Source organism: Erpetoichthys calabaricus, chromosome 10 (assembly GCF_900747795.2).
Source record: "Erpetoichthys calabaricus chromosome 10, fErpCal1.3, whole genome shotgun sequence".
Lineage (NCBI taxonomy): Eukaryota > Metazoa > Chordata > Cladistia > Polypteriformes > Polypteridae > Erpetoichthys > Erpetoichthys calabaricus.
This window is the reverse complement of record NC_041403.2, coordinates 16,062,171-16,085,081: the sequence shown is the minus strand read 5'-3', so window position 1 is coordinate 16,085,081 and position 22,911 is coordinate 16,062,171. Positions and strand designations below refer to the sequence as shown.

Genomic DNA, 22,911 nt, shown 5'->3' with positions numbered 1-22,911 from the left:
TCATGGTCTCCCAACCCAGCTTCCCTTCTTAAGTACGTCCTGCATAAAATGAGCACAGTTACAAACAGGGATAAGTCTCGCACAGTGCTGTCAATCGTTTTGGTGACCCACCAGGACCCACTCTTAGCCCAACGACAGCAGCCCATGACCCAGCGGTTGAAAAACACTGTCCTAGAGCGTGCATTAAGATGGGCTTCCATTCCACCCAGCTATATTCATTATGACCAGTACTCGTAGATTATGGTCCAGCTCCCCTGAAATGGAACAAATTTCAGAAAATGGACAGATGGACATTTGAAATGCAGGTTAAAGGTGATAACAATGGACAATTGCAGGAATGGGATGAACGTAGCATTTAAAATAGTCACCAACAGGGCTCTAATCCAAGAATTACCCAACCTACACGTGACATCAGTCTCAACAGAAGTGGTCTAGACTTAAAGAAATCCCCCCTACCAAAATGCTATATTTTTTAGATATGTTACTTACCTCACGGGTTTACATTGAGGGCAGGAGAAACAAAAAACTATCTCATGTTTTCTTGGAGAAAGGAGATAAAGAGTTTTCCTCCAGCAGAATAGACATTGGTGGGTGTGGGATGGGTGGGTACAAGAAGCTTTTTTCCCCATTTTCATGTGTGTATTAAAATTCCTTGAATCAACAGAAATTTGATTTTTTTAAAAAATGTATCTATGGAGACCAAAACTGGACAACAGCAGACAATATCAAAAAAGTAAATGGAAAAAAAATCTGTCATTACATCTGTGCTCACAACATGCTAAACACGGGAACAAAGAATCGGGGAGAGATAGACCTTCAGTTCAAAAGCTCGATCCATGTGAACGCGTTTCCTCTTCATGTACTATTCTGATTTTCCAGAAAGTAATTGTTTAACATTTTTTTTAGCAAAAGAATGCATGTTTGCTGTAGTTAACTATTTGTCACCATAGACTCCTGTTCTATCAAAAACTCTGCTATCTCTTTTCTGCATGAAAACATGAGATTAAATGTTTTTCAGCCATCACTACAAATCACATGGGGCAAGTAACAAATACAAAAGTCTCCTTTTTGGGTGGAGTACTCACTCCTCTAAGCAGCAATGCTTGTGCAAGCATTTGGGGGAAAATTGCTGATGATTTCCTTTTACTGATTTTACTTCTGCACTTTCTGTATGTTCTTCCATATCTGCTACGTTTCAGTGAAAGACATTTTGGATCCCTCCTGCTGTGAGAACAATCCCTTTGTAGAGTTCTGGGGTAGCATTTCTCATTATACCAAACTTTACATGAACAAGCCTTTGCTACCCTGCTCCCGTTTGTAACATCTTCACTGAATAATGCCTTTCTTTAACATTCTAAGATTGATTTGTTTGTAACAATCAAACCATTTCAAAGTTGCTTTGCCTCCCATGTAGCTGTAAATACAGCAGTGAGCTGTGAATGATGTCAAAGTCAGTGTAGTGCATGCTGGGTGCTGACACATTCAAGTGTAGTGGACAGCAGTTTTTGTGCACTCTGTTTAGCAAGAAGGACCTGCCAGAAAGCAGCTGGCCAGAAAGCTACTTGGGAATCTATGTGTAAAACGGCGGGGGCTGCAGTTTGTACAGAGTCTCTACATTTCTTCTCTCTGCTTCATCCACCCAGAAAGTTATCATGATCTATTTCATATAAACTATTGGAAATTTTAATCAATATTTTAAACTATTACATTCAGCGGGTTGGACAATGGATGGATGGACATTCAGTGTATAAAAAACCACAGTAATACACTTAGAATTTGGCTATTGCTTTCCGGTCCTGTGATGATGCATTTGCCAACTTAAAGAGAAAGTGGAGATGATATAAAGGAATACACAGGTACTGAAAATATGTACAAACATGTTGGTAAACTACCTGTATGACAAAAAAACTTTACTCAACACTTTTCCAATTCAGTAAAGGGCACTCGCATAGCTCCTTCTCTTTTTTACTGAAAACTGATCCCATCTTTATTCAGTACGGCTCTTCTCAAAGTGCAATGCGATCCACGGTGCACAGCAAGCTTTTGAGAATGCCAGCTATGTGGCGTATGGTATTTATTGTAAGATGCCTACAAGGGGGAAGGTGAGCAGTTGGCACAGGTCAGCCTGGTTCTGAGTGTGCTTATTGGACTCTCCAGCAGTGCAGAGGACTGGGGTTTTTGGTTTCCTCTTTTCTGTTGACAAGTGGCCATATGTTTTGTTAGGTGAATATTTTAAAAACATTTTCACTAAACAATTATACATCTGTTAGGTTTAATTGACAAGGATGTGTGTTTATGCGACTGTTGCTTAGTTTTGTATGTGTGCTTTATAAGAATAAACTGATTTGAATGGAATTGTTTGTCAGTTATTGAACTTGACACAGATATTTCAATTAAGGTGTTCTGTTTTTTGACAACTTGTGATTTCAATATAATACATTTACTATTTTCCATTTATTGTCATAATTCTACCAGCTTTAATGTTACATACTCTTAAGGTACTGAGAGGCTTGGAAAACTATCATCAATTCTTCTGTAAGACTGTAAAAGGCGTCCTTATTGGCTTTTGTGCGTCGTTTCTGTTCTTTACGAAACTGTTAATGGAAATGAACTGCAATGTGTGGCAGACAGCGAGACTTTACAGACCTTCAAGACTTCACTTGATGTCATTTGAAAGAAATCAGGTGAACAGCACTGGCAAGTTTTACTGGGCTAAGTGGCCCATTCTTGTCAGAATTATTCTAATGACGACCTGAAAAGAGCAACCAGAGTGATGAATGAGACCGAAATGTTTTTCAGGCAGGGTTTATGTGGTTACCGTTGTCAAAAGCACACAGTCCAATGAAATTCTTGTGTGCATGTACTAATCAAAAAGCAACATGCCGCCACTCTTCAGCATCATGACTAGTGAGTAAAAGTAACTTACCTCAAGTCTTCCGTATATGAAATACAGTATTTCAGAACACAATTTACAGCACTTTTCTACTGTTAGAAGACCGATTAATTTAGCAGAATCTGGACAAAGATTATAACATAGGTCAGGGGTTGGCAACTTTTCAGAGGTGTTGTACCGAACCTGTGTTACAATGTTGTTCTGCGTGCCGACATAATGCTACCAATTTTGTTAGATATTGTAAACAAATTGGTCAGTTTATTATGGGCTTCAAAAGTATATACTTTTGAAGCCCATTATAACCGGATCTTATATTATTATTTTTTTTGTTCTTTATTTCGCCTTATACAATTTCTTGTATTTGGAATTTGTTTATTTTCGTATACCCCTTGGGGTCAGAGCGCAGGGTCAGCCATTGTACAGCGCCCCTGGAGCAATTACAGGTTAAGGGTCTTGCTCAAGGGCCCAGCAGAGTAGGATCTCTTTTTGGCAGTGATGGGGATTCGAACTGGCAACCTTCTGGATACCAGCACAGATCCTTAGCCTCAGAGCTAAGAGCTATTATTGCTCATTCAATATTTTAAAATACATAGGATCATATGTGAAAAAAATGTTTTGTCAAATTTTTTATAACTACATTTGGTGGCTTTATTTTTGGTTCTAATTATTTGACTAAAATAAGTACAGTAGTTTGTTTCTTAAAGCCAGAAATAATCTTTTATAGCTTCACTTTTCTCATCAGATTTTTAAACGCGGATTGATGTTTAGTTTGGTAATGTCTTTGTGCACTTGATGTACGACACACGACACTTTCACAGTATAACGCACACACAACACAATCCTTTTCTTGTACAAGTTAATTTTCATTTGTCCAACATCAAGTTTTTGTCTTTTATGAGTCAGTATATTACTGAATAATAACAAGAGGTTTGTTTTAACATTCCACAGCCTGCATTGAACAAAGGGTTTCAATTTACATGTGAGTCGCATATGCAAAACGTAGGTCAGGGTGCGAGTGCGTGCGCTGTAATTAAAATAGAATTTATTACTATATTTCAATTCAATCAGAGTGCTATTGAAAATCGTGGCACGCGTTCTGTAGGTTGCCAACCCCTGACATAGGTTGTTAAGTACATGCCACATTGCACAACTTTTCAAGCGATTTTCAGTTGTATCCTTCATTGACATTATTTTACAGAGTCAGAGGCAGTTAGTGGTGCACTCCCTTGAAGCCGGTGACGTAATGTGACATGTCCAGCAACTCAATACAACTAGTCCATGACTCTTTCTGGCAAAATAAAAAACAGATTTGATTTTGTCTTTAGATGTAGGGATGGGCTCTGTGTGCATAACAGCTGATCTGGAAGGGCAATGCCTATAATGCAGCGACAAGGAATAAGGCAGCAGGTGTTTTGGACAGATGAGATGCCCAACTGCATGATGTCTCGTGTTTTACATATCATGACAGAATGGTAAAAAGAAACAAAAAAGATCAGAGACTGCAGCTGAACTTACCATACCTGTTAACTCTTCAAACGGCACAGGTTGCGACAGGCAGCATGCTACTGGCTGTCACAAACAGAGCTGAACACAACCTTCCTGGAAGGTCGTCATGCAGTCGCTAAATGTGACATGGACAGCAATTTAAAGTTCTGGAAATTGACATGGTCTGGTGACGCGATCAGCAACTATAGTCATTAAGTTTGTCATACCCCACGACTAAAGTCTTGTAATGTGATGTCGGCTTTAGTTCAAGGGGCTGCTACACACTGATATTCTTTATATATTTTTCTTTGTGAACATAATTTTCTCTAATTGGGTTCAGAGTCTTCCAGCGGGGCAAAGTTGTGCAGTATATATTGTCATGAGAGTGGAATCCTTAAGCTGGAATGTTCCGTTCGGTGTTTACTCCCAATAGGGTCAATAGTGGATGGGAATTCACAGTAATTCTGAGGCTGTTTGACAGACGGGTGAAACCTGACGTTCAGTAAGGTCTGAGCAGATGAAATAAACAAAACATGCTGTCCAGGACAAGATAAAAAGATGTGCATGTGATGTACAGTTAATGTGTCTCCAATATCAGCTGAATTGCCCACCATTAGTAAGGAATTGTGGTAATGACATGCTGAATTATAAACCACAATACTTTGCTTGTAAAATTAGCAATGGGTAAAAGTGTGAAATGAGAAGAAAAAATAAAAAGGCTACTGCAGCCTATCAGCCTCCGCTAGACCACCCATCAGGATACAGCCAGGTGCAATACAAATGACTTACCAAAGATTTTGCAAGAGATTCCACCTTAACCCAAGCAGCACACTTCCTTATGAAATGTGCCAGGGGTGTTAGTTTCAGGTCATCTACGGAGGTCAGTCCACTCACAGCCAACAGAGTGATGCTGACCAGCAGAAAAGCCAAGGATGTGACGATGTACGGTAATAGCAGACCATCCTTCAGCAGAAGGGGCAGCATACTGTGGGAAAAGGAAACACAGAGATTGGAGGACAGGCAGATTAGCAGACTGCACACTCTTAACACTTCTCAAATGTCACCTGGTAGACTCTGCCCATTCTAGAACGGTATGAAGGCTTCTTTATAACGGCGCAATGTCAAAGCAGAAGGGTTTTACACGTATGAAGTGCAAATGTTAGCTACACCCCAAGTACAAGTATGCTAGCTACCCCAAGTAAGTACACCCATGAAATGTTTTATTTCAAACATACAGTATGTGGAGATACCAAGATTTGATCATCATTTAAGCAATTTTCTTAGTTGAGAGTCCAGTGTATAATTTAAATAATTATAAATGTAAATTTCACATGTGAAAAAAGTAGCCCACCCCTACATTTATCATTAAATCATACACTTTAAATTAAATTCAGGTGTAGATGATTAGATTTTGTCTGATCTCGTCTCATTTAAACCTCGGACATTCAGTTTGGTTTGCTCTGTCTTATTGAAATGTGTGTTGCTACCAAGCCAAGAGCTCTCGGAGGCCTTCAGAAAGAAGATTATAGATATCTGTGAGGCAGGGTGGGGATGTAGAAAGACCTCCAAACAATTGAAAATCAATCACTGTCTGGTAGATCATCCACAAGTGGAGGAAACACACTGTCTATCTGTCCAGGCCAGGCTGCCTCAGTAGATTTAGTCCGAGAGTAGAATGAAAGATGTTGAAAGAAGTCGCTAAGAAACCCTCGAATTTTGTCACCGGACCTCCACGTAGCTGTTGCCACTGTTGATGTCAAAGTGCAGGAGAAACAGGCCAAACAAATAAGATCTACATGGAAAACGTGCCAAGAGGAAATGTTTGCTGTCCAGAAAAAAACTTCAGGGTAAGACTAAAGTTTGCCCATGAACACCTTGGCAAAGACAAGAACCTCCAGAAACAATATGGTCAGGCCAGGTGAGGTAAATACAGAGGTATCTGGCCACAGTACCAGAAGACTTGTTTGGAGAAAGCCAGGGCCTGGGCAGCTCATCATCACATAATCCACTGGGAATGATTGAGGGACCACCTATCAGAAGACTGAAGCTCAACCAAAAGTGGACCTTACAACCTGACCATGATACCAAACATACCAGTAGATCAACCAAAGAAATGACTGAAAACAAAGAAATGGACAGTTCTGGAATGCCCAAGTCAAAGCCTGGATCTGAATACCATCAAGATACTGTGGGTAGATTTGATATGCCCCCCCAAAAACCCCTAAACATTACAAAGCTAAAATGATTCTGCATGGCGGAGAGGGAAAGTCGATGTCAGAGACTGCTAGGCAGTTAGAGGAAACATTGACTTGAAGTAGCAACAGTAGCCATTAAAGCTAAGGGTGTGCACTTACTTTCTCCACAGATAGAAATGGCTTATCTGTTGTGATGGAACCGAGGGGCAACAGCGTACCCCAAACCCCAACATGACCCCACAAGAGTCCCGGGTTCAAATAACAGAAGGTTTATTAAATACACCTCCACAAAGTAACAAAAGCTCAAAGACAGGTTGTCTCTCCCCTCACAATATCTCTTCCCAATTCCTCTCACCACCACACTACCCTCCTCCAGTTGAGTGTTGCTTACGTCCTCCTAGCTCCAACTCACCTGGCCAAGGAAGTGTGGTCCCTTTTTAATTAAGGACCCAGGAGTACTTCCGGTGCAAGGGTCACCGCCCAATAAAAGTACTTCCAGGTCATACGGAAGTCCCACTCATTAGGGAGCTCATCTCCCTGCAGTGCCCCCTTCCGGCACCCATGGTCCCCAGCAGGGCTGTGTTGCCGGATTACATCTCCCAGCATTCCCTGCTTGTTCCCAAATGGGCACCGATACGGAGGGCTGCTGCCATCTAGCGTCCCGGGGGGATAACACATCCCCTGCAGTGTCTTTCACAACTGATGGGCTATCTATCCATCCCTTCTGGCCATCTCTCTTGGGTCTGGTTCCTTCCTCTCCCCTGGCCGGGATGCCCGTCCAACCCATGTGACACTGACACTGTTCAGTTTTCATGGAACAAATTACTGTAAAGTCAGATTGTCATTTTTGTTTTTTCCATTTACATCACCTTTCCAATACAACTCGGAGTCCTGCCATGTGCAAAAGTTCGCTGATGACACTGCTATCGTGGGCTGTATCAGGAATGGGCTGGAGGAGGAGTATAGGGACCTAATCAATGACTTTGTTAAATGGTCCGACTCAAACCACCTACACCTGAACACCAGCAAAACCAAGGAGCTGGTGGTGGATTTTAGGAGGCCCAGACCCCTCATAGACCCAGTGATCATCAAAGGTGACTGTGTGCAGATGGTGCAGACCTATAAATATCTGGGAGTGCAGCTGGATGATAAATTAGACTGGACTGCCAATACTGATGCGCTGTGCAAGAAAGGACAAAGCCGGTTATACTTCCTTAGAAGGCTGGCTTCCTTCAACATCTGCAATAAGATGCTGCAGATGTTCTATCAAACAGTTGTGGCGAGCGCCCTCTTCTACGCAGTGGTGTGCTGGGGAGGCAGCATTAAGAGGAAAGACGCCTCACGCCTGGACAAACTGGTGAGGAAGGCAGGCTCTATTGTTGGCATGGAGCTGGACAGTTTAACATCTGTGGCAGAGCGAAGGGCGCTCAGCAGGCTCCTATCAATTATGGAGAATCCACTGCATCCACTAAATAATGTCATCTCCAGACAGAAGAGCAGCTTCAGCGACAGACTGCTGTCACTGTCCTGCTCCACAGACAGATTGAGGAGATCGTTCCTCCCCCAAACTATGCGACTCTTTAATTCCACCAGGGGGGGTAACTGTTAATATTTAACATTATACATAGTTATTGTCTGTTTTTTTCACCTGTATTATTATCATTCTTTAATTTAATATTATTTATTGTATCAGTATGCTGCTGCTGAAGAATGTGAATTTCCCATTGGGATTAATAAAGTATCTATCTATCTATCTATCTATCTATCTATCTATCTATCTATCTATCTATCTATCTATCTATCTATCTATCTATCTATCTATCTATCTACCTTTATCTAAAGATCCTGTTTAAATGAAGATCAAATCTTAATGTGTCCACTTATGTTAAAAAACAAACAAAAATGACCCTTCCTGGGGTGTACTTACTTTTTCACAGCGCTGTAACTGTACAGATGGAGCCTGAAACTTGAACGTTCCCTTTATGAGGACTCGGGAGTCACAGTGGGCCGAGTGACGGAGTGCAGAAATGCTTAAGAAAGCAAACAGGATATTGGGTTACAAGCACATGGTGTTGGGCGCACGTTGGGAAGGCCGTGGGACTCGTTTGGGAGGCCTCACTTGTAACGTTACGCTCGCCACTTCTAACGTGAAGATGCAGCAGGCCCAGAGAGGGGAGAGTGACTCCCATGGCTCTGCGTTTTGTCTTTCCTAGCATGAGGTTATGTTTTTACAACTAGTGCGAGGAGTGGTGCCATGTTCGACATTATGGATGCAATGAGAAGTCAAACACAATGACACCTTTTATGGGCTAACGAAAAAGATTACAATATGCAAGCGTTGGAGGGACAGCTCAGGCCCCTTCTTCAGGCAAAATGTTATCTAGAAATTTGAATTCCCTGTGTTTTTCTAGACACCAGGACAGATGCAGCATTGGGACATAAATTCCGGTTATTTAAAACCTCCTGCCAGTCACAGCTTTGCTCAAAGGACAACTCTAAAGAGGGGCAAAAAAAAAAGTGTGCTATTAAGTGAAGGCCAACTAGAACGTACGGCTTCTGGCTTGTTTTGGATGCGAATGACTTCTGCGATGGACTAAGCTACCATTCTCCTCCAGATGACGCACTTCTTAGGCCCCGACTGGAGCCATAATCTCCAAATCACAAATATCTGGCTGCTCTGGTAAAGGCGCTGTAACAACGCTGCGTCTGCACAAAATTCCACGAGGCCCAGGCGCTCCTCATTTTTCTTTATGACCTCCCTTTTGCTTTGCACCGCTGTTATAACGTATCCCTTGCAGCATAATCATAGCAGAATATGTAAATACATTATGTTTACAGAAAACACCAAGCAGCATCCTGCCTTTGCTGTTTTGTAATTAAGTTGCTTAAACGGCCATTAAGGAAAACATATGGCTCCTCGAGGCAGTGTTAGACGGAGGCTTTGCCGCATGCATTATCATTTACTGTAGTGAAGTGCTTCTTAGCCCAGCGCTGTAACTCATTCAGTCTGGACCCTTACTAGAATCGCCCCCTGTTTTCACTCAGCTAAGCCATTGTGCAGTTCTCCTCTATGCAAGGAAGAGCACGGACGCTGCCTCTGCCACACCAGCAGGCCCTCTGAAAACAAATTAAGGGTTAATCTTCTCAGATCCACCGCAGCGCTTTGGGTCCTGCTGAGAGTTATGTTAACTATGGTACATAATCCCACAATTATCCCCACACTAACCGTGTACTGAACAATTAAAAGCAGAGGAAGAATTTCTCAACAGCTGACATTTGTACACTTGGTCCAAGTGAGCTCTCGGCTTGGCTTAATTCTCTGCGCATCGAGTTTAGCCAGCATGCCACCGGCCGCTGTCCTTCTACGTGCTGCCTTTAGGCTGCCGCCACCACCACTGTCTGCAGTCACACTGTCCCTTTGAAAGACGAAACGAATGACAAGATTTCAAAAACTTACCTGAACGTTGACACCAGTAAACACCAGGTAGCCATGAATGGAACTTCAGGTATCAGTAAGCAGACAGGCCTGCAGAATGAACAACAAAAACGATGGCAGTCTCTTTTACATTTTGAGGCCCGTGTGTACCTTTATAATTAAACTAGCTGAAATACCCGGAGGTGCCTGGGAGGAAAATAAAGTTTATTTTTAAATTGTTTGAGAAAAATATAATTAAAAAAAAAAACACAACTTTATGAATAAATGAACAATGAAGACTCACTAATGTGCTTGTATTGTTTACTGAAGTGCCTTATTGTATACAGTGTGTTTAGTTTTTCACTAATATATAATATATAAAGGCTCTCAGGACTCCCCACCCTTGAACAAGCCACATAAAGCTGTCCATGTGAGAAACAGGCCGTGTCCAAATTGATTCCAGGAATTTTCAATGATTGTCCAAACGTTCCGAGCGTCAAGTAGATAATAACAGACATACGAGACCGAATCTCCAATTAGTCTCTTCCATTTGAAATTCTTTCACAGTCAATTAAAGGTTAAATATTTTACTTATATAAAAGAATATTATAAACTAAATATCATAGCTATATTTGGTCTATACCTTCGATTTTGATAACTTCATTAAATTAGTTTTTTGATTATGAACGTTGCGGTGGGTTGGCACCCTGCCCAGGATTGGTTCCTGCCTTGTGCCCTGTGTTGGCTGGGATTGGCTCCAGCAGACCCCCGTGACCCGGTGTTTGGATTCAGCGGGTTGGATAATCGATGGATGGATTATGAACGTATTAAAAAAAACGAAAAATTGTAACACGTTAGCTACGATGCTGCGAAATAAATGACATTTTGTTCATTAATGAATAAAGAAAAATCAAAACGAGAGTCGCTGACTCCACAAAATAAATATAGGATGTTTATGGTAGATAAAAATAAAATTGCTTACTTATCTTATAATAGATTGCCTATTTTAGCCAAAATATAATTGCGGAATACGTTGACAGTAGTGTAAAAACGATGGGACAAGTGAAGCCTTTTTTAAGGTCTTTGACAGATTAAGTTTTGTTTTGTGGTGTAGTAATAAGTTTTTACATGCAGAATTTTTGATAACGTAAAAAAATGTAAATTAACTTAATATTATTATTAGGTTGATTTAATTCTATTGCCACTACAACAGTGTTACAATAAGAGTAATGCAAGATGAAAATATAGTTAACAAAAACAAACATTAAACAACAAACAAATCATACTACAGATTTTTCATGATAAAACTGTTGGTTGCTTTTATGGAGCACACCAGAAACGTTCCAAACATCAATTAGATGATAAAAAATATAATTAAAAAATACAACTTGATAGATTAGTTTTTTGTTTTGTGGTGTAGTAATAAGTTTTTACATGCAGAATTTTTGACGACAGAAAAAAAGTCAATGAAATTAATATTATTATTACATTATTTAATTCTATTACCACTACAACATTATTACAATTAGAATAATGCAAGATGAAAATGTAGTTAACAAAAGCAAACACTAAAACGACAAACAAAGCATACTACGGATTTTTCATGATAAAACTGTCAGGCACACCAGAAACGTTCTGAACGTCAAGTGGATGTTAACATCCATACAAGAGTGCAAGATTGTTATGGTCTGCTTTATCCGTCCATTATCCAACCCACTATATCCTAACTACATTGTCACGGGGTCTGCTGGAGCCAATCCCTGCCAACACAGGGCGCAAGGCAGGAAACAAACCCCCGGCAGGGCGCCAGCCCACCACAGGGCACACACACACACACATTAGGGACAATTTAGGATCGGCAATGCACCTAACCTGCATGTCTTTGGACTGTGGGAGGAAACCCACGTAGACACAGGGAGAACATTCAAACTCCACACAGGGAGGACCTGGGAAGTGAACCGAGGTCTCCTAACTGTGAGGCAGCAGTGCTACCCACTGCACCACCGTGCCACCCCCAGCCTGCTTTATATATAAGATAAATGGCTGATGCGCACATACAGTATGCAGCCAAATGCTTCGTTTTATATATCATTCTCTAATAAAATTGTAAACTCTGGGACACCTTAGCTTACCCATATTTCTAAAAAGAAACCGTTTGAAAACGTGGCTTGCCAATAAAAATATTCGTCAGCAGAACGTATGTGTGTGTGTATGTATCTTCTGAAACCCCAAGAATGCTCATGATTTTCAAGGGGAGACATTGCATACCCACAAACTCACACCCTTCGGTGCTTCTGGGAGGAGAATGTTCTTTGGACAGATGAAACAACACCGGCAAGTGACATCAGCTCTGTGTCCACATGAAGCCTTCAAACAAAAGAATACCAGACCTGCTGTGACTCATGGAGGAGACTTGCTTTGGGTTGCTGGCTGTTTTTGCTGTGTCTGACACGGGGTGCCTTGAGTCTGCACAGGGAGCGATGACATCTCAAGACCACCAAGACATTCTGGAGTGAAACGTCCTGCCCAGTGACAGAAAGCTCTGTCTAAGTCACAGGTCATGGACCCTCCAACAGGATAAGGAGCCAAAATCACACAGCTGAAAGACCCCAAGAATGGCAAAGAAGAAAATATTGGATTGTTCTGAACTGGCCTTCTGTGATCTCTGATTTGAATCCCAGTGAGCATCTCTGGAAAGAACTGGAACAGGCAGTCTGGAGAAGACCCCTTCAGACCTGACCCAGCTGAAGCAGCTTGTCCAGGCCAGGTGGGCCAAATGACCTGCGGACAGGCGCAGACGTCTCATGGGAGCTCCAGGAATGGCTTGTGTGTGGTGACTGCAAACTCTAAAGGTTGGGCAACAAAATATGAGATTGGGGGTCCTGTCATTTTTATCCCTGCCATTTTCATTTGTGTTATGATTTGAAATGTTCTGTTGAATCAAAACTCAAAAGCATCATCTGATTTTTGTTAAATAAACAACGATAGTTTTTTTTTTTGTCAGTTTAAAGTTATTTCAGAGACAATTGTGGGGGTCTTCTTTTTTTCAACAAATTTGTCCACGTCTGCAATATAACCATTAGAGACTTAAAACAAACAAAAAAAATTGTAATTCTGTCACCTCTTTTATTTATTTGTATTGTGCAAGTTTTATTTTTGTATCATTTTTATTTAGTTATGTATATTATTTTTTTTCCTAGAACTTCCTGTAAACACGTTGAGCTGCACATTTTTTAAACAAATATGCTACACAAATACATAACGTTAACCCTAACCCTAATTTTTCTTATCTTGTGCTTTCTAAGCCTGACAAACTAAAGGCCAAATTCCGAATACACGCTACATCCTTGCAGGGTGACATCTTGATTTTTGTGTCTTATCCCTTTCGGCCCTGACATCCTATTACTAGGACATAAATGTGCAGCCGTTTTTATAAAGCACAGTTACGTTTACAGCCGTTGGAACTGGGCAGGCTACCATTGGCGCAGACTGGAGAGACTGGCATAAAGTCCGCGAAACACAGAAATGAAAATGGACGTGCGGGTCGGGCCAAGTCCCTGGAATCTCCACCATAAAAATAAATAAATCACCGTCTTCTCGACGGTGTGCATCTTAGCGGCACCGGACCACTACAACGTTATTCAATTCTCCTTGCTGCTGATTGACTGTGATGCATCTCCATCTGAGTGTTCTTGTGTTTTCCCATTTTGTTCCTATGAACCCTTAAACCGCCACAACCAGCTATAGTCGTTTCCCTGTGCCATTTGCGAGCACGCAGAAGCTGATCAGTCAGTGCTGTACATTCGTTGAGTGGCCAGCTCATGACCACTGCCAGCCCCTTGTGAGCAGGGGGGCTGAACGCACCCCTAGAAGACACAGACGCTCCTCAAAAAAACCCTCTTAAAAACGCTGATAGACTACCTCCACATTGCTCCCTTACTTGCTGGGCTTACTTGTGGCTGCTCTGTTGCGTGATATGCTTCTCGCGCTACGCTTACTTAAAAGCCTGAACAGCACTTGTCCTTGTTGGCTGATTGCTTTGTTTCTCTCTCCTCCCCCAGACATCCTCTGCTCCTGTTGCAGGTCCCGCTCCCGTTGTGCTCCCCTATGATGTTTGCCTATTCTTTTAATTGAGAACTAACTGCATACTGAGCTCGTTTTACTTCTGAAAGAGACACGATTGTTTGAAGTGTTTGAATAAAGTTCCTGTCTCTACAATCTCCTGTGTTTCTGTGCAATTCTGTGACTCAACGTGACACCCTGCAGCACTGCAGCCTGACTGTCTCTGGGATTGAGCCGCTGCATTAGACTGGCCTGCCAGCATCAGCGCTTGAGTGCAGCCAGTTCAAGCGCAGTTGGCTCGGTGATGTCATCCTTGGCGTCAGTTACACCTTGTACATATTGTTCCAGTAGTTTTTTTAAATAGTTTTTACAGTTCATTAGCAGTGTGTAAAATGATCAGTGTTGCAGTAATTGTGGTACTCTTTGCATGAAAAAAAATGTTTTCCATTAATATTAATATTTCACTTTTTCTTCATGAATTGAGACGTTTACTTAAAGTGCAGCAAAAAAGTATTTGGCGTCCAGGAATGCATTAACCCCCAAGTATGTGGCAGTTTAAGGGTTAAAGCCTCAAGATGCCACCGAAAGGCCCTGCACCTTCTAAGGCTTCTGGCAATGAAAACGTGCTTGTGTGAATTACAGTACATATAGCAGTAACATCGATATTTTACATTCTAGCACTGCTGGAGACATAGCAGTACAGCACAGTACAGTATACGGGTTTACCTTTACATTCTTTTTTTTAATCACATCCAAAATTAGTGGTTTTTCACAATTTGCGGGTGCTCTAGGAGCGTAACCCCAGCGAAATTTGGGGGTGTACTGTACACAATGGGAGGTCTAAAAATCAAGAGTACCCCTTAAGAGAAGGACGTAGTGGACTCGACACCATCAACTGGCAGACAGAAGTCATTAAGAAGCCTGAGAGACTGTCAGGTTACATAGCGCCTTGATGTGTGGAGTACAAGTCACAGGAGGTTCTGCTCAAACTTTATAACACACTGGTGAGGCCTCATCTGGACTACTGGGTGCAATTCTGGGTCTCCAGGCTACTAAAAGCAGATAGCAGCACTAGAAAAAGTATAAAGTACCAAGCACACAATAGACAATCCTTCTTTTCCTTTTTTCTCTTCACTGTTTCTCTTTTCCGCCTCCACTCCTCCCAACTCTGGCTCATGGAGTTGTGGCGGCTGGCTCCTTTTACAGAGTACCCAGGGGTGCTCCAGGTATCCGACAATCTCCTTCTGGCAGCCGGAAGTGCCGCACCAAATTCCAATTCCCACGGAGCGCTGCGGGAGTCCGAAGCACCGCTGCAACCCAGGGGGACTGCCACCTAGCGCTCCGGGGGAGTTGATGCTCTGGCTATACTCCCTGCCTTGGTCCTTCCAGTGTAGAGGCGCCCCGCCACAATATACAGGATGTCACTTTACTATCTCATGTCTTCCTTGGTGGTGCAATTTTAATGGCTGACAGTGTAGCTGAATCAGCTTACAAGGCTGATGGCCTGCATTGATAAAACACAGCATGTTTAATGGCCCACTTCGGGTCATATACAGACACACTGCTAACTAGGGGTTCCTGACTTGCCCCCACAATCATCCTGTGTGGGATGAATCATGCTTGATAATATATGTGTGTCATACACCGTTGTTCACATTAGTGATAACCCACGATGCTAGGCGCTATATGGCTGTATTTCTCGAGTGCTGCCACACAGCAGACATGACCCGACTGAGAGAATGCCGTGAAGGTGATGGCTCAGCTAACATACGGTATCTTCATCTCACGCTGCTTCTCTGTTGCGTGCCACTTTTCAGTTGAGTGTTTTAAGCGTTTTGTGCTCATTCTGCAGACTCTTTAGCTGTACACCACACTACTCTACACCTCGGTGTGATGCCAGCGTCTCAACAACGGGCGTGTTGGGCCTTCAGTGACGAGTAAAACTGCCACACCACAAAGAGCTTTGGCCTTCAGGAAGTAACGTCTTTAAAACATACGTTCAGATTTCAAAAATTGCTTTGTCAGAGTGAAAATCTGCTGGCCAGCATTCTGCATTTCTAACACTTTTGTTGTGAAAGCAGATACAACTACAGAAATCGGCGCAGCATGTAAATCAAATCAAAGCAATAATGCAATTTTGAAGTCATAAATTGCACTTGAGGAGAGCTGAATCTGTAGAAAACTCCAATGCTGTGTGTCGACAAGCTCTTTATTAACAACTGCCATGTGGAATAAACTGAATAGAGGCCAAAATACAAAAAATACTCACAAGGCCGCAAGGAGAATAGACTTTTCATGGACTTGGAAAGAGAACAGGAAGAAAGCAAAGGAACAGTTCACCTAAAGAAAAAACAATAAAAAAGAAACATTTAAAAACATTTGCTTTTCTTGAGGACTCAGACAGCATCTCCATAATTTATAAGAACATTTTATAGTCCCTCCATTTTAAAGAGTAGAGCAGGATAAGGATCTCTCACTCAACATCTCAGAAAAGGAGTGGAAGGGAGCAATGCAGAGAATTCACTCGAGCTCCATATGTGCAAAGTTTTCAATTATTCAACTTAAAATTATATATCGAGTACATCTGTCTCGTTTAAAATTGTCCACAATGTTTCCAGGGCAAAATGTAAACTGCAAACGCTGCACTCGAGCTCCAGCCTCACCAGGCCACATGTTTTGGGTGTGCACCAAATTAACATTATTTTGGACCAAAATCTTTAAATGCCTTTCAGACAGTCTTGGTGTCACAATCTCTCCTAATCCACTAACAGCTGTGTGTGGTGGGCTCACAAAGGGGCTTAAAGTGGAGAAGGTAAGACAATTCACTATTAGCACGTAGACTTGTCCTGCTGGGTGAATCCTAACTCGCCTCTGTTAAGTCAGTGGGTAACTGATGTCATATACTATTTGAAACAGGAAAAAATCAAACTCTCACTTAGAGGATCTGTGCAAAACATTTTCAAAACCTGGCAGGATCGGATCAATAACATTTTAAAAACGTTTGCTTTCCAGCGGCCCTTCCTTCTGTGTGCCGTTTGCCCTGATCCTTCTATCGCAGCAACACGTATCACATGCCAGTCACCCGATAAGAGGAGCAGAGGCCTCTGTAGAAGGGTCCAGGAGTGTTGCACAGGTTTACATGTGACTGCTTGGTCCTCCAGGCTCAGGTCTGCCACAGGACCACTGCTGGCCCGTCTGCCACATGTCACAAAAACAGCAAACACACGCGGATGAAGAGTAAAGGACGGCACGTGAGACTGAAGGGTAGAAGGAAAAGACCACAGCTGCCTCACTGTGCTACGGTGCAATTACTACAAAATAAGATGGATGAACTCCAGGGGACGCTTTCAGTGTGGCATGGAGTAGCAGAGTGCTAAACATTTATATTTAACTCCATTACTAGACATGGATGGCTGTATTTACTGTGTTGTCCTTCATTTGCATTGTCATATTTGACACCACATTGTCATTTTTTAGCCCTGTAATGTCCCCTTGTGATGGTGTGCTGTTGATAAAAATTAATTAATAATAACTGAACAAACCATACGACACATAACAAGCAACAAGTAAAAGATGAACTGAATGTGCACTGAAGAAAACAGCAGCAGAATAAGTACACAGTCAGCTAATAAAATCGTGAAATACATGAAGAGTATGTTATTGCTATACGGGAGACAGCTGGGGAAAAAGAAAATATGGTGCGTATAAAAAGTCTTCACATTTTACTGCTGTACAACACCAAATCCCTGGGAATTTAATTTGGCTTTTGTAACAGTGATTAACAGAAAGAGACCCTTTAATGCCACCAGGAAAACAAAATCTCTACAAAATGGCCTCAAATAAGTAAAAATATAAAACACGCAAACAGCTAATCTCAGACGTAATCGGGCCCTTTAATATGTCACTGGAGTAGCCGACTGACTTTAGAAGTCACACAATGAGTTCAATGGAGGTCACCTGTCTGAGGTGAACAACTTGGGGTGATCGATAGATAGATAGATAGATGTGAAAGGCACTATATAATAGATAGATAGATGTGAAAGGCACTATATAATAGATAGATAGATACTTTATTAATCCCCAAGGGGAAATTCACATACTCCAGCAGCAGCATACTGATTAATTAAAGACTGATAAAAACACAGTGTGTGCTTAAAAGGTGCAAGGCAGGTATAACAGACAGTAATGTTGTATAATGTTACCGTTTACCCCCTGGGGTGGAACTGAAGAGTCGCATAGTGTGGGGGAGGAACGATCTCCTCAGTCCGTCAGTGGAGCAGGACGGTGACAGCAGTCTGTCGCTGAAGCTGCTCCTCTGTCTGGAGATGATCCTGTTCAGTGGATGCAGTGGATTCTCCACGACTGATAGGAGCCTGCTGAGCGCCCGTCGCTCTGCCACAGATGTCAAACTATCCAGCTCCGTGCCTACAATAGAGCCTGCCTTCCTCACCAGTTTGTCCAGGCATGAGGCGTCCCTCTTCTTTATGCTGCCTCCCCAGCACACCCGTGAGGGGCCTGGGCCTCCTAAAATCCACCACCAGCTCCTTGGTTTTGCTGGTGTTCAGGTGTAGGTGGTTTGAGTTGCATCATTTAACAAAGTCCTTGATTAGGTTCCTATACTCCTCCTCCTGCCCACTCCTGATGCAGCCCACGACAGAAATGTCGTCAGTGAACTTCTGCACGTGGCAGGACTCCGAGTTGTATTGGAAGTCCGATGTATATAGGCTGAACAGGACCGGAGAAAGTACAGTCCCCTGCGGCGCTCCTGTGTTGCTGACCACAATGTCAGAACTGCAGTTCCCGAGACGCACATACTGAGGTCTGTCTGTAAGATAGTCCACGATCCATGCCACCAGGTATGAATCTACTCTTATCATGTCAGCTTGTCCCTAAGGAGCAGAGGTTGGATGGTGTTGAAGGCGCTAGAGAAGTCCAGAAACATAATTCTTACTGCACCACTGCCTCTGTCTAAGTGGGAGAGGGATCGGTGTAGCATATAGATGATGGCATCCTCCGCTCCCACCTTCTCCTGGTATGCGAACTGCAGAGGGTCGAGAGTGTGGAAGACCTGTGGCCTCAGGTGGTGAAGCAGCAGCCGTTATCATGGTCTTCATCACATGTGACGTCACGGCAACAGGCCTGAAGTCATTCAGCTCACTAGGACGTGATATCTTTGGGACTGGGATGATGAAAGATGTTTTCCAAAGCCTCGGGACTCTATAAAAAGGGTGGCAGGGCAGATCCAAGCAACTATAGGCCAGTAAGCTTAACATGCATCACAGCAAAATTAATGGAAGGAATTATTAAGAATAAAATTGAGCAACACCAGGCAAGGACAGGAGTTATTAGGAACAGTCAATGTGGGGTCAAAAGAGGGAGGTCGTGTTTTACTAACTGGCTGGAATTCTATGAGGAGGCAACAAAAGGATACAATCAAAGTGGAGCAGATGAGATTATTTATCTGGATTTTCAGAAAGCATTTGATAAGGTGCCACATGAGAGGTGGGCATCAAATTAAAAGAAGTGGGAGTTCAGGGTGATGTTTTTAGATGGGTGCAGAATTGATTCAGACACAGAAAGCAGAAGGTGATGGTGCGAGGAACTTCATCAGAACTGGGTGATGTTGAGAGTGGTGACCAGCAGGGGTCAGTGCTGGGGCCGCTGCTATTTTTAATATTTATAAATGATTTGGATAGGAATATAAATAACAAGCTCATTAAGTTTGCAGATGATACCAAGATAGGTGGATTAGCAGATAATTTGGAATCCGTTATATCATCACAGAGGGACTTGGACAGCAGACATGCTTGGGCAGATTTGTGGCAGATGAAGTTTAATGTCAGTAAATGTAAAGAATTACACATAGGAAGTAAAAATATGAGGTTTGAATACACAATGGGCGGTCAGAAAATCGAGAGTCCACCTTATGAGAAGGACTTAGGAGTCATAGTGGAGCTATCGACTTCCTGACAGTGTTCAGAAGCCATTAAGAAGGCTAACAGACTGTCAGGTTATATAGCACCTTGATGTGTGGAGTACAAGTCACAGGAGGTTATACTCAACCTTTATAATGCACTGGTGAGGCCTCATCTTGAGTCCTGTGGTCAGCTTTGGTCTCCAGGCTACAAAAAGGACATAGCAGCACTAGAAAATGTCTAAAGAAGAGTGACTTGCCTAATAGCAGGGCTACAGGGTCCCAGAGTCTGGAGGAAGAGTGGAGAGGCACAGAATCCAAGTTGCTTGAGGTCCAGTGTGTCGTTTCCACAGTCAGTGATGATTTGGGGAGCCATGTCATCTGCTGGTGTTTTATCAAATCCAAAATCGGCACAGCCATCTACCAGAACATTTATGGAGATGCTGATTTCATTTTCCAGCACCTTCCCACACTGCCAAAAGTACTAACACCTGGTTTAATGACCATGGTGTGTATCACTGTGCTTGATTGGCCAGCAAACTCGCCTGACCTAAACCCCATAGAGAATCTATCAAGAGGAAGAAGAGAGGCACCAGACCCAACAATGCAGATGAGCTGAAGGCCGCGATCAAAGCATCCTGGGCTTCCATAACACCTCAGCAGTGCCACAGGTTGATTGCCTCCATGCCACGCCGCATTGATTCAGTGATTCATGCAAAAGGGGCCCTGACCAAGTACTGAGTGCGTACATGAACATACTTTACAGTAGGACAGCATTTCTATATTAAAAATTTTTTTTTTATTGGTCTTATGTAAATAATTTTCTGAGATACTGAATTTTGAGTTTTCATTACCTGTAGGTCATAATCAGCAAAATGAAAAGAAATAAATGCTTGAAATCTGTCACTCTGTGTGTAATGAATCTATATAATATAGGAGTTTCACTTTTTGAATTGAATTACCGAAATAAATGAACTTTTCAATGATATTCTAATTTATTAAGCTGTGATGTCAACTAAAATGTCCAAAGAAAGACAACTGGTGAACTGGCGACAGGGTCATGGGCACCCAATGCTCATTGCTGAGTGTGTGGAGCAAAGGCTAGCCAACCTGGTCTGAATTGACAGAAGAGCTACTGGAGTACAAAGTGCTGAAAAATGTAATGTGCTGGCCATGAGAGGAAGGTGTCAGAACACACAGTACATCACAGTTTGCTGCATATTGGGCTGCACAGATCACAGAGATACACACACACACACATATACATATATATATATATATATACAGTATCTATACTAATTAATAAAAGGCAAAGCCCTCACTGACTGACTGACTGACTGACTCACTCATCACTAATTGTCCAACTTCCCGTGTAGGTGGAAGGCTAAAATTTGGCAGTCTGATTCCTTACAGCTTACTTACGAAAGTTAGGCAGGTTTCATTTCGAAATTCAACGCGTAATGGTCATAACTGGAACCTCATTTTTGACAATATACTGTAATGGACGGCAGCTTGATGGCCGTGGGAGGCGGAGTTGAGTGCCACGTCATCACGCCTCCCACGTAATCACGTGAAAAGACTGTGAACTGAGTAAGGAGAAATGAAGGAAGAGCCGCAAACAGCGAAGAACAAAAAATTAATTAAACAATTGAGAAGGGAGCGAGTGAAGCATACAAGCATCTTCATAAGGGAAACAAAGCACGGTGTAAAACGTAAGTTTAAATTAAGTTTATTGAAACGCTCCCGTTGCGGATTGCAATAACATATTCGTGAGATAAAAGAACTCAGTAGGGAGAAATGAAGGAAGAGCCGCAAACAGCGAAGAACAAAAAATTCATTAAACAATTGAGAAGGGAGCAAAACAATAAGAAGCCAGCGAGTGAAGCATACAAGCATGTTTATAAGGGAAACAAAGCACGGTGTAAAACGTACGTTTAAATTAAGTTTATAGAAACGCTTCCGCTGCGGATTGCAATAACATATTCGCGAGATAAAAGTTTAATGAGAAAACACGAGGTATAAACGAACCACACGCCGTAGCGCAACGTTAGGGGCAACAGTTTCAACCATTCTATGATATGCTTCTCGCAACTGAAAGACGGCACATGGCGGATGTTAGCCGACTTGCTGACCGCAACGTTAGGGGCTTCAACTCTGGCGCTGACGATAGAGATTAGATTCCCGAGAGGGGATGAAGTGAGTGTGTATGCCTGATGAGCCCAGAATTAGGGAGAAACACGTGTCGCATACTCTTTGCATTATTTGAAAGTAAACTATTAAAACCATTCTATGATCAGCTTCTGGGAACAGAAAGAGGGCACGTGGCGGATGTAACGCGACTTCCTGACCAACCACAAGCGTTACCTGGCAGGTAACCACCCATACAGTCAGATTGTGATTCAGAAAACAAATGCCATGAATGTAATTACCACGATCTACATACTGTCAAATAAACGAAACACACGCCGTAGTGCGACAGCTGTGAAAAGCGAGGTTCAGAAAAAAACAGATCCTTAACAAATTGTTATTGGTATACTGTATTTTCGATCCGTTTAAAAAGGTTTTCTTTTCTTAAAAAATTAAAAGCAGTACTTTGCCGCAACGAAGCGCGAGAATTTGGCTATATATATCTGCTTCTCACACTTAAAAGAGCGCACGTGGCGGATTTTAGACGACTTCATGACCAAACATTACTGTTACCTGCCAGGTTGGGTTACCACTTTTAATACAAAAAAATAAGGGACGTATACTGCAGCGGGTGCCACATCCCAGTGCCAACACTTTGCAGACTGTACGTAAAAGACCCGCCCTCCTCACTGGACAGTTAAAAAGACCAATCAAACTAACGATGACGTTAAGTATTACCCAATCAAAAGTAGGAAAGGAGGCATCTTCATAAAATGCGTGTGGGATGATTTGCATGAGACGCTGCTTTAAAAAAAATGAT

At 42.3% G+C, this 22,911-nt stretch overlaps 1 protein-coding gene across 1 annotated transcript in view; it reads right to left on the bottom strand.

Annotated features, from left to right (window-relative positions):
- The window catches only part of alg6 (ALG6 alpha-1,3-glucosyltransferase), a 96,302-nt gene that overhangs the window by 3,165 nt on the left and 70,226 nt on the right, over window positions 1-22,911 (bottom strand). The window contains exons 11-13 of the mRNA XM_028810940.2: window positions 16,320-16,390; window positions 10,031-10,099; window positions 5,168-5,363 (exon numbers count right to left, since the gene is read on the bottom strand). Coding sequence (XP_028666773.2) covers window positions 5,168-5,363; window positions 10,031-10,099; window positions 16,320-16,390 — 336 coding nt within the window. The remainder of the gene's footprint in view (window positions 1-5,167; window positions 5,364-10,030; window positions 10,100-16,319; window positions 16,391-22,911) is intronic.